At 27.8% G+C, this 13,939-nt stretch overlaps 1 protein-coding gene across 1 annotated transcript; it reads left to right on the top strand.

Moving 5' to 3' along the window:
- The first annotated feature begins 3,567 nt into the window (after positions 1-3,567).
- Positions 3,568-4,545, top strand: LOC124946154 (zinc finger protein ZAT10-like). Its single transcript, XM_047486723.1, has one exon. The coding sequence runs from the start codon at positions 3,650-3,652 to the stop codon at positions 4,358-4,360; it is 711 nt and encodes a 236-aa protein (XP_047342679.1). The 5' UTR covers positions 3,568-3,649; the 3' UTR covers positions 4,361-4,545.
- Positions 4,546-13,939: the final 9,394 nt, after the last annotated feature.

Below are 13,939 nucleotides of genomic sequence, written 5' to 3'. Positions count from 1 at the left end.
TTAAATTGTGTTAAAAATATCATTGTTGGGAGTGGACAGGAAATCCCGATTCGCGGTATTGGTAAAACTAACTTAAAACCACCCTTACCACCCTTACTTCTGAACAATGTTCTACATGCTCCCAAACTCATTAAAAATCTTATATCTATTCGTCGGTTTACTCGTGATAACAACGTCTCTGTAGAATTTGACTCACTTGGTTTTTCTGTAAAGGATTTCCAGACGGGGAAGGTTATCATGAGGAACAATAGCTCGGGGGATCTCTACCCACTCTCTCTGTCGAGCCAAAGCCAAAAACCCCCAACTAATTCTTCGTTTACTGCAATTTCGTCAAATTTATGGCATAATAGATTAGGACACCCCGGTGTCGATATTTTGCATTCTCTCAATAAATCAAATTCTATTTCTTGTAAGCCCGTTTTAGGGTCTAAACTCTGTGAGTCTTGCATCTTTGGTAAACAAGTTAAGTTACCATTTACCAATTCTGTCTCTTATACTACTTCCCCATTCGATATTATTCATAGTGATTTGTGGACGTCGCCTGTGCTAAGTACAAATGGACATAAATACTATATTCTGTTTCTTGATGATTACACAAATTTCCTTTGGACTTTTCCAATTGGAAACAAATCCCAAGTATTCTCCGTCTTCTCTACACTTCAAAATCAAATTCAAACACAATTTCAAAAGCCCATTAAAACAATCCAATGTGACAACGGAACTGAATATAACAACAGTCAATTTCGTACATTTTGTGACAAAAATGGTCTACAATTTCGCCTCTCTTGCCCCTATACTTCTCCTCAAAATGGTAAAGCAGAAAGAAAAATACGCACCATAAATAACATGATTCGAACATTGCTTACTCATGCTTCTCTCCCGTTAAATTTTTGGCATCACGCCCTCGAAATGACCACTTATCTCCTAAATATTCTTCCAAATAAACAAATTCGAAATTTCTCACCCACTCAACTTCTATATAACCGAACTCCTTCTTACTCTCACCTAAAAATTTTCGGTTGTCTTTGCTATCCTCTTCTTCCTCCAACCACTATTCACAAACTTCATAAACGCTCTACCCCTTGTGTCTTTTTAGGATACCCCTCTAATCATCGCGGCTACAAATGCTACGACCCAGCCTCAAAAAGATTTATCATCTCTCGTCACGTCATTTTTGACGAAACAAAATTTCCCTTTTCTCTTGTCCAAAACCCAAACTCAACTCACCCATCTCAATCCGAACCAATAACCATCCCAATACACATCCAAACCCCGCCCATCACCGAGTCCATTTCCCCACCAAACAACACTCCATTACCGAGCCCATTATCAACTCAACACACTCCACCAAACCCACCATCACCCATCACCACTTCACCAGGCCCAAACCCAAACACGACCAGCCCGTCCACAAGACCAAACCGTCCAAATCATTCACCAACCATCATCAATCCAACACGGACAATACGAACCCGCGCAATGGATGGGATTGTCTGTCCAAAACGCATTTTCAATCTAAACACACTCACATCTCCATCGCCTATTCCCAAAAACCCAAAGTTAGCTTTATCAGACCCGAATTGGAAAGCCGCCATGGACGATGAGTTTAACGCTTTAATTAGTAATAAGACTTGGGACTTGGTTCCGCGTCCTCAGGGTGTTGATATTATACGATGCATGTGGATTTTTAAGCATAAAACTAACTCTGACGGCTCTTTTGAGAGGCATAAAGCCCGTCTTGTTGGTGATGGCAGGTCTCAGCAGATTGGAATCAATTGTGAAGAAACCTTTAGTCCTGTTGTCAAACCAGCCACCATACGAACTGTTCTGAGCATTGCTTTATCGAAGTCTTGGTCCATTCACCAAATGGACGTCAAGAATGCATTTTTACATGGTAATCTCAACGAAACAGTTTACATGCATCAGCCTTTCGGTTTTAGAGACAAAATCTTTCCCGACCATGTTTGTTTATTGCGCAAATCTTTATACGGCTTAAAACAAGCTCCTCGTGCTTGGTATCAAAGGTTTGCAGATTTTGTCTCTACAATCGGTTTTACACACAGCACGACTGATCATTCGCTTTTTATCTATCAACATGGGTCCGAAATTGCCTATCTACTCTTGTATGTTGATGACATTATCATTACGGCTTCGTCTGATCAGTTACGTCAGACTCTCATGAAAAGCTTAGGCGCAGAATTTGCTATGAAGGATTTAGGTAAATTAAGCTATTTCTTGGGAGTTGCTGTATCGTATACTAAGGATGGACTTTGTCTTAGTCAGAAGAAATATGCTGAAGAAATTATTGATCGTGCTGGAATGTCTACTTGCAAATCAACACAAACGCCGGTCGATACAAATGGCAAACTTGGAAAATCAACTAGTCCACCAGTCTCTGACCCCACTCATTACAGAAGTTTAGCCGGAGCACTACAGTATCTTACTTTCACACGTCCTGATATTTCATATGCAGTCCAGCAAATTTGCCTCCACATGCATGATCCGAAAGAGGCTCACTTGGCTGCCTTACACAGAATCATTCGATACTTACAGGGTACAAAGCACTATGGCCTTCATCTTTACAAATCCTCACTGTCTACACTCGTTTCATATACTGATGCAGACTGGGGAGGATGTCCAGATACCCGTCGCTCTACATCTGGCTATTGCGTCTTCCTAGGCGATAATCTTCTGTCTTGGTCGTCAAAACGGCAATCCACACTTTCTCGTTCTAGTGCTGAAGCTGAATATAGAGGAGTTGCCAATGTTGTCTCCGAATCCTGTTGGCTTCGCAATTTATTGTTAGAACTTCGTATCTCATTGAACAAAGCCACACTGGTCTACTGCGACAACATAAGTGCGATTTATCTCTCCCAAAATCCGGTCCAACATCAACGTACCAAACACATCGAAATGGACATACACTTTGTAAGGGAAAAAGTAGATAGAGGTAAAGTTCGCATTCTTCATATGCCTTCTCGTTTTCAAATCGCTGACATATTCACCAAAGGACTTCCGCGCATACTATTTGAAGATTTCAGAGACAGTCTCAGCGTCCGAGAATCTCCCGTTTCGACTGCGGGGGTGTATTAGTATATTGTATATATCTTGTTACCTTGTTTAGATTCCTAGACTAGTGGGTTACCTTGTTTAGATTCCTAGATTAGTGGTTTACCTTATTAAGAGTCTTTTGACTAGTATATATTGTAACATTGTTTATCAATAATAACCATGGGATTAATCTCTATCAGTGATAAATAAAAAAGTTTTTTATTCTTATTCTAATAACTTATCCTAAATAATAATAATTAAAAAAATGAAAAGAAAATAAAGATGTGACTTTTCGTTGATGAAGGGAGGAAGGAGGTAAGGAAGTAAGGAAGTAGAGTACAGTAAAGAAAACGCGGTGGCCGTCAAAATGTGGGGTTTGACTTTGATTTTGAAATATGAATCGGTCTTTAAGTCTTCTCTCTCTCTCTAAAGGCCATTGACTGAAAACATTTTAGACGCAACTTCTACTCTGTTTCTCTTTACCTTACTTTTGTATAAAAAGGATCACCACTTCCACTCCATTCATCACTACCAAATATCCCTTCCTCCTTCTTCTTTCTAGAGCTTCGATTCGATTGATCAATATTCAACAATCAAAATGGCACTCGAAGCTCACACTTCCCAAACCAGTACTAGTACAGCCGCCCCATCTCCCTTCAACAATTTAAGCCACACTTTTCTCGAGCCATGGGTTAAAGGTAAGCGATCAAAGCGTCCACGCATCATAGATCACAACCATCAACCCCCAACCGAAGAAGAATATCTAGCTCTCTGCCTCATCATGCTCGCACACGACACCTCCTCCTATTCAAAACCCACTCCACCGCCGCCCAGATCGCTCATCGCCGCGTCCTACAAGTGCAGCGTTTGCGATAAAACATTTCCCTCTTACCAAGCCCTCGGCGGCCACAAAGCAAGTCACCGCAAACAAATATCTTCCCCTTCCGCCAACCACGACGATCAAAATCAATCCTTATCCACCACCACCACCACCAACTCAGACCCTTCACTTATAATAAGAAGAATTCACGAATGTTCAATCTGTCACAAGTGTTTCCCAACCGGACAGGCTTTAGGTGGACACAAAAGATGTCACTATGAAGGATCTGTCCGGAGCAGCGGCGGCGCCGCAAGCTCATCAGAAGGTGCCGGATCAAACTGCAGTCAACGAATTGGTGGTTTTGGTTTGGATCTGAATCTGAATCTTCCAGCGGCAGGATTTGTGGAGGAGGAAGTGGAAAGTCCACATCCAGCTAAGAAGCCTCGTTTCTTCATCACAATCAAACCCGCGATTGCGATTTCTCAATAGATAATTAATTTATTAATTGATTTTTAGCAACAGTTTTTTGTGTGTGATTAAAATTAATATTTATTTTCATGTCGACACTAGCTTAGACTAGATATATAGCTAATTAATTATATCATGTTATTTGCAATATTAATATTAGTGAATTCAATTGATTGATTATAAAATAATAATATTCTTTTGCTTTATTTAGTGTTATTGTTTGATGATGGTGGTTGGCTTCCTAGGTAGCTACTCTCTAATCCTTTTATTACAAGTATTTAATAATTCAAATATGAAAGTATTTTTTTTTATTATATTTAATTAATTAACTGACTTTATTTAAAATATATTAAATATTTGGAATAAAAGAAGGCGTCTGGATTGAATGGTTAGATACGAACGTGGGTGGGGTTGGCAGCTACTTGTAGACGAACGAACGGACAGGATTAATTAATCTTGTAATTTTTAACTAGAAGGTCAACTCAATTAAAAGATATAAATAACTATTCAAATTAATTAATGTTATCTCAATTCTTCAAGAAGCTTACTTACATTTTAGTTGTAATAATGAAGTAAGCAAAATTGTTTCACCCTTTTAAAATAATAATAATAATTTGTTTTTATTAATTAATTAGGATAAAGGAAATAATTGTGTGGGAAGTCCACCACCGGCCAAAGTTAGGCCACTTTCGTCTACTTGTTTAACTACAAAATTGGATTAACTAACCGCAATTAGTGCTTAATTAATTAGTGTTTAACATTGTAACTCAACAATCAAGTCATAGCTCAAACAAACATGTCCTTAACAAATTAATGTCACTTTTTTATATTTCATTATGTTTCTTGAAAGCCCACCACCAATGTGAAATAAAAAAAACCCCATAAGTGATTTTGGATAGTTATAGTTAGGCCCATAGAGAACAATTTATAGAAGTATCAGGGATAGACTATTCCAATATCGAATTAACTATATATTAAACTAATATATTTCAGGATTATAGAAAAAATTAAATGTCAGATAAATCTTAAATATTTAAATTACTACAAATTTTAAATTTAAGATAATAAGATTTTACGAGTTTATATATTATTTCGATTTTATGGTTTTACATTAAAAAAGTATATTTATTTATATAAATAAATTAATTAATATTATAAATATTTTATAATATTATTTACTTATTATTACTTTTTAATTAATTATATATATATATATATATTGTTAAGGTATAAAATATTTAATTATATATATATAAATAATAATAATATATAACTAGTATATTTTAAATTAAACTATTATGATGGAAAGTAACACTCGATTTAATGAGTTTATGATTAATTAATTATTTGAAATAAATTATCTATTTTTACTGACATGGACAATAAAATGAATTATATAAATTTATTTGAAAATCTAAATCTTATATTTTTTTCAAATAGTTCTTTATGTTCATCTAAAATTCATCTTCTTCCATTTTTTATATCCTCTAAATTCGACTCATGCCGATTTAAATAGATAAATAAATAATTAAAAAAACTAGAGTAATAGTGGGTCTCTTGGCATTTCTATTTAGCCCAATTAATATTAAGTCCTAATCTCAAGGTCCAAAAGTTTAAAGGGGCCAATGATTCAAAATAATAATAAAATAAAAAAAGAAACATTGAAAAGGATATATAAAAATAAACATGAAGATGCAATTAAACTACACCTTAGTTTTTTATACTCGAGTTATTAGAGAGACAATAGTCGCGGGATAATAGTAGTTTTTTCAGACCAATTTTCTTATGGGAATAATAATTGGTGTCTTTTACAATTCAAAAATTATTTCATAAATATTGAATGAATATTGATAATACAATATTGTTTAGTTTGCTTGTCAATGGATTAATTATTTGTCATTACTATAGGAAGATCCTGTGCGATGTACACGGATAAAAATTTATTTTTACAACGTCCCGCGTTCATCAAATTCGGTGTTAAATTTAAAATATAAAGTGTAATAGTCTAGTTAGTTAAAGAGTTATATTTATTTTGTTAGGTTGCAAATTCAAAACATACTTATAACATTTTTAGTTAAAAATTGGTAATAGCTATAGACTATTGAGTAAGTGGTGATTAATTTGTTAACCAATCACTATAGAATGTTTGATAAAAATGATTGGTTAATAAACTAATCGTTTCATACTAATATAATTAAAATTTTTTAATTTCATAATATTACAATACCTAATATAAAATCGAACGTTAAACTATAAACACCAAATTTTCAATTAAACCAAAATCATAATCAATATTATTAAACAAACACAATCAAAGTAAATAATACACCAACATTACCAAAATAATAACAAAAGAAGTTTTTAACACAAACACATAATCAAATTACTACACCAATATTTAAAATTTAAAGTTAGAATCATAACAAAAGTTCTTATTTATTTGAGTTATTTAAAATTATTTTTATTTTATCAAACTTATATATTCTATCGTATTATTTTAATTATATATCAATTCACTTAGTTAACCAAATGCAAAAATATTTTTAATTTATAAAATTTAAACAAAAAAACATTATAATAATTTAACTAATTAAATATATAAATAACTGAACCTCAAACAATCCCTAGTTTATGCAATCATTATGTAATAATGAAAAGTAAGAAAATATTAATTAACATGCTTGAATCTTGTTCCTATACGTGTGTGGTGCTCCATACCAAAATTTAATAATTGCAATAACTGTTTGAATCAAATTCTTGTATATTACAATATATAACGAGTTAAATGAAAATTAAAAATAACATTTTTTTTGGTCATACTAATGGTGTTATTCAAAAATATTTATTTATTAAAGAATAATAATAATAATTTTTGTTCAAAATATTTATAAGAATATATAATTGACATATTATAAATATATTTAACTTTGTGGTTTTTAATTGTAGAAGAAAATTATATTTAATTTTTCAATATATATATATAGTAAATAAATAACTTATCAAATACCTAATAATATAATTAAATTGAGATAATAATAATAATGTGATTTTAGTTTGAATTTTTTATTATAATATATTCTTAATTTACAATATATCATTAAAATTATTAATTATTTTTTTTCAATATTATGAAAATTATATTTTTGAAACAATTTATTAGAATAAGTTATTATATTAAAACTATTATTATATGTTTTAATAATATATTATAAATAAATAGATAAATATATATATATATATATTAAAATTATTAATCTTATTAACAAATTTTAAAACAGAATAATTATCTAAAAATATATAATTAAATTATTATTATTTACTTTAATATTTATCTAATAAATATTTTAGTAATTATTCAAAATAAAATATATATTAAAATTATTAATCTTATTTAAAATAAATTATAATTTCAAACATTTAATAATTTATAAAAAATAATTAAATATGTATTATAAACAATATTTTAATCAGTGGATTTTTTAATTTTTCTTTTATTAATTATTTGTTTTCAATATTATATTTTTGAAATAATTTATTAGAATAAATTCATTATATTAAAAATATTATTATATGTTTTAATAATATTATATATATATTAATATTATTAACAAATTTTAAAATAAAATGATTATATGAAAATATATAATTTTATATTAAATATATTTTTTTATAAATAGAATTTGATATAAATATTGAATTTGGATTTGTAATTGATTTGGTTGATTGATAAATCCTCAAAATATAAAATTTAGTCTAACAGTTAATATATTTTTAAATAAAAATATATTATAATTTAATAAGTGTATTTTAACAATTTTTTATTATTAATTATTGTTTTTCAATATGAAAATTATATTTTTGAAATAATTTATTAGAATAAATTCATTATATTAATATATTATTATATTTTTTAATAATATATTATAGATAGAAATATATATATTAAAATTATTAATATTATTAACTAATTTTAAAATAAAATTATTATTTGAAAATATATAATTATTTATTATAAATATATTTTATATAAATAGAATTTACTGTAGATAAAGGGGTTAAGATTCTCAAAATATAAAATTTAGTCTAACAATTAAAACAAAATATATATATATATATATATATTAATTATTAATTAAAATAATCTTAAACTAAAATTTTATTTATAACATATCATTAAAATTAAAGTTATTAATTATTTTTTCCAATATTATCGGAATTATATTTTTGAAATAATTTATTAGAATAATTTATTAGAATAAATTCATTATATTAAAAATATTATATGTTTTAATAATATATTATAAATGAAAATATATATAATAAATTATTAATATTATTAACAAATTTTATAATAAAATTATTATTATTTACTCTAATTATTTGTTTAATAGATATTATAGTAATTATTAAAAATAAATTTTATTAAAAATAAATTTTATTAAAAATAAAATTTATTAAAAATAGAATTTTATATAAAATAAAAATAAACAAAATTATTATTAAAAATTATTTATTTAAAATTTTCAAAATATTTTATTAATTTATAAAACAATAATTAATTTAAAAGGTTAGATATATGTTATAAACAGTATTTTATTTTAAGTAGTGAGTTTTATTATTTTACTTTTATCAACAACTTAATACAAAGGTTAGTTTGTGGATATTCTTAAATTAAATTACGTTTGTGAGTTTTGAGTAAAATAATATGATTTCTTCTATTGGTTTTCTGGTTTCAGAATTGTGTATAAAGACCGAAAATTATCTAATTAATATAATTAGAATAAAATAAAGAATTTTGTGGAACTCCACCGGCCAAAGTTAGGTCACATCTAATTATTTAACTAAAAAACATGTCCTTAACAATGTTTTAAATATAAAGTAATTTTTAAATTTATTTCAAAATATTATTATTTTTTATTTATATATTTCTTTCTAATGTGAATTTAGATGTAACATCAAGTTTTAAGACCAAATGTTCAAATTTGATTTACTCAAATTATATATGGAAATATCTATTGCTAACCTTCTGCAAATAGGGTAAATGTTATAAAAACTTCATTTCGAAAGTTTATATAATGGTTTAACTATTACAAGGAGTTAACGTTCATAATTTAGAATTGTTTCTATCATGTAATCCTGAAACCAAATTCGTTACACGTTTCTTACACGTTTTAACAAGTTTAACACGTTTTTCACGTTTTAATAAGTTTAACACGATTTTTACACATTATAACAAATTTAACACGTTTTGGCACGTTTTAACATGTTTAATACGTTTTTCACACGTTTAACATGTTTTTCACGTTTTTCACACGTTTAACACGTTTTTGGCATGTCTAACACGTTTTACACATTTTGACATGTTTAACACGTTTTTTCACATTTTAGCACATTTAACATGTTTTTCACACGTTTTTCACGTTTAACACATTTTTCACACGTTAAAATGTTTTTCACGTTTTTGGCACGTTAAACACATTTTTGGCATGTCTAACACGTTTTTCACACGTTTTACATATTTTTGACACGTTTAACACGTTTTTCACATTTTGGCACGTTTAACATGTTTTCACACGTTTTTCACACGTTTCTCACGTTTTTGGCACATTTTACACGTTTTTCACGTTTTGGTACGTTTTTCACATTTTCACACGTTTTTGGCACATATAATACGTTTTTGATATTTTTAATACGTTTAACATGTTTTTCACACATTCTAATAGGTTTAAAACGTGTTAAACGTGTTAGAAACATAGAGACGTGTTAAACGTGTTAGAAACGTGAAAATCATGTTAAACGTGTCAAAACGTGTTAAACGTGTCAATGACATGTTAAACGTGTCAAGGACGTGTTAAACGTGTCAAGGACGTGAAAAACGTGTTAAATGTGTCAAAAACGTGTTGAACGTGTCAAGGACATGAAAAACATGTTAAATGTGTCAAAACGTGTTAAACGTGCAAAAAATGTGTTAAACGTGTCAAAAACGTGTTAAAATGTAAAAAACATGTTAAACGTGTCAAAAACGTGTTAAACGTGTCAAGGATGTGTTAAACATGTCAAAGACGTGAAAAACGTGTTAAATGTGTCAAAAACGTGTTAAACGTGTCAGAAACGTGTTAAACGTGTCAAGGATGTGTTAAACATGTCAAAGACGTGAAAAACGTGTTAAATGTGTCAAAAACGTGTTAAACGTGTCAAGGACGTGAAAAACGTGTTAAATGTGTCAAAAATGTGTTAAACGTTCAAAAACGTGTTAAACGTGCCAAAATATGAAAATATGTTAAATGTGTGAAAAATGTATTAAAAACGTGTTAATCGTGTTTAATGTGTGAAAAACGTGTTAAAAATGTCAAAAACAAGAAAAATTTGTTAATTTGGAATTATAATTCCGACCTAAAAAGATTGGAATTGAGAATTATCAAATTACACTATATTGAATTCCATTGGAATTCTAATTCCAATTCCAATTCTTAATATTAAAATGTCTAACAAACATAAGAATTGAAATTGGACCCTACAATTCCAATTCCAATGCCAATTCTAAGGTTATCAAACACACCCTTATATTTCTTCTTCTGTTTTTAATCTCGTCTAGATTTAATAATAATAATAATAATAAAACTAGAGCAATAGGGGCCTCTCGGCCTTTTTTTAGCCCAAAATTAATATTAAGTCTTAATCTAAGGTTCAAAAGTTTGAAGGGTCCAATACTTCAAACAATAAACCTGTCAAATCCAACATGCAATTAAACAAGGGAGCATCCCTAGCTAGGAGGTATAGGATTTTGTTTTCTTTGAATTGTTGGAACAATAATTCAATGATTTGAATTGTACATATATTTTATTAAATTATCATATGTACATTAAACCCCAAGTTCTACTACAACTGCAACCAAACAAATGAATACTATTGATAGTTGTAAGCATTATTCCCCTTTGGAGATAGTTTTGGAGACTGGTTCTTTTGTTGTCCATATGACAATGAAACCATATTCTTAGAAATCTGGTTAATGTTGAGAGGGGTTTATTAACCTTAAATTCATCTGTTTTTTCATTCAATTCTAAGTCTGTGTGTCACGGTCCTTCAATTTGTGAATTTGTGACGGATCGATACAAATCAGAACAACCTTTTTATAAGACCTAGACTTATATATTATGTGACAATCAATCTTTGACATGAATGTTACTATTTGTCAAATCCAAAGAACCATTTTAAAAGAAATAATTGCTACATACAACAATCAACAACATTAGCACAATCTGATGATTACAAGGTAACATTTTATTGCATTGAAAAATTAACTTCTTCAATAGTTCAATTAATAACTTATGTTTTTATTTATTTTTTTAATTAAGCTGAACTAGAATGAAACAAAAAAAAAAGTAAAAAATAAAACTTATGTTTTTCCAATAACACAGATTTACAAAAGTGTTTAAAGAATTTCAAACTCTCTCTGACAATAAGAAGCATAACCCATTTCTTAGTGTATTAATTTATAACAAAATCTATATTAATTTTGTTGAAACCTATTAGTGACAAATTATATAGAAGCACTTTATTTAACAATAAAAATATTAGGATATCAATATTTCAGTTTTATATGTTATTTTCATTTTTATATAAAAAATGACATTTTGAATAATTTAATTTAAACAAGTTACTTTTTATTTTGAATGAATAACTTATTATTATTTTAGGAGATTAAAAGATCACGAATTCGATTCTATTTTTAAACATTTTGAGTTTAAGCGGGGTCATAACTGTGGAGTGGAGATATCATGTTAGCTCTCCTTTATTAAAAAATTAAAATTAATAACTCATGATCATTCAATTCACTGATTTGAGTTTTTTTAAACGTTAAGAGAGAAAATTGGTAATAATTTAGTAATGATTTTGAGTAAGTAATAATTTTTTTGATAAAAATATTTAAAAGTATTAATATATAATAATAAAAATAAAAAATATTTTAATTAATGAATTAAGTAATTTAATTGATTAGATGGAGTGATATGATGTTTGAATTATTTAATTAATATATAAAAAACAATTAAGACCAAATAAGAAAAAAACTTACCTGGGTAAATTTTCTATTGCATTATTTTTTTAAAAATTTAAAACTTACCATGATTTTCAAAAGTTAAACTTCCATATAGATTTTTAGAATTGTATTTATAATTATTACTTTGATTAACTTTTAAATAATATATATATTAGGTATTTCCCGTCATGTGGATTAAAACAGTAATATATCGAAACGATTCGCCACATAAAAGTGGGTCCCAGAGAGGAGTGAGAAAACGTGCAGCTGCGACGAAACGAGGCCGCTCAATGCTCAGTCTTAGGAAAAGTCTCTTAATAATATTTTAATTATACTTTCCCCTCCACCCACTTATTTACTAATGTGCCACTCAAATGGTAGACAATATTGAAGTTGACTATTTATTCTCTTAGGACTTGATCGGTCCATGTTATTTAAATAACCTGAAAAGAGAGAAAAATGATTATCGGTAATAATTGTCTAATTGGTGATAATTTTGAAGAAATAATTATGATTTTTTGGTAAATAGACTTAAAAGGTATTGATATATATAAAATAAATAATTATAATTTAAAATAAAGGGTATTTTAGTATTTTAGTTAATGACTTGATTGATTTAAAGGATGAGAGGGAGAGTGAAATGACAATTGATTTGGTTGAGTTATTTTGAAAACCCAAATACGAACAAGGGCCTTACATTTATTATAATTCAAATCCAAATCCAATATATACATTAATAAATTTAATAATTTTTTTTTTAATTTTGTAAAATTTATTAAATTTAAGACAAATGAATTAATTACATATTTAAGAAAAGAACAATATACTAGTAAAAAAATCATTAATAGTAACCAAAAATAGTAACCTGTTCAGCAGTGGGGTAATACCAACCGTTTTAAAAACCGTTAATATAAAGGGGGTCAATATCAACCGCTCTTAAAAACGGTTGATATTAACTCATCTATATTAACGGAATTTTAAAACGGTTGATATTGATTACACTCTATATCAAAAGTTTCAAAAACCGTTGATATAAATGAGGTCAATATCAAACTGTTCTTAAAACGGTTGATATTAACTCATTTATATCAACCACTTTAAAAACCGTTGATATTGACAAAATCTATATCAACCATTTTAAAAACCGTTGATATAAAGGGGAAAATGTCAACAGTTATTATAAGACTTATTCTGATATATATTTTGTGGGGAAATATCAATAGTTATTATAAAACTTATTCTGATATATATTTTGTTATATTATATTTTATTATTGTCGCAAAATGTTTGAATAAATTTTATTCTTAGTAAAAAGAAATTATTCAATATTTTTATTAAAAGTTGTTATGAGAATTTATTTGTAATTTTTGAGTTATTTTTATTTATTTTATATGAGGAATAAAAGTGAGATAAGATAAAAAAAAATATACACGAAGGAATATTTTTTTAGGGAAAGTAAAAATAAAAATATTAACAAAATTTAGTGTTTATGAAAAATATAAATATTAATAAATTTTAATATTTAATAAGAATAAAAAAATACTATTAAAAATGAGAAATTA

Source organism: Impatiens glandulifera, chromosome 7 (genome assembly GCF_907164915.1).
Source record: "Impatiens glandulifera chromosome 7, dImpGla2.1, whole genome shotgun sequence".
In the NCBI taxonomy this organism is placed as follows: domain Eukaryota; kingdom Viridiplantae; phylum Streptophyta; class Magnoliopsida; order Ericales; family Balsaminaceae; genus Impatiens; species Impatiens glandulifera.
The sequence above is the reverse complement of the archived record's forward strand: the minus strand, read 5'-3'. Positions and strand labels throughout refer to the sequence as shown.

Excerpts from the sequence above, each read along its gene's own strand:
- LOC124946154 (XM_047486723.1), top strand. The coding sequence starts at position 3,650 with ATGGCACTCGAAGCTCACACTTCCCAAACCAGTACTAGTACAGCCGCC.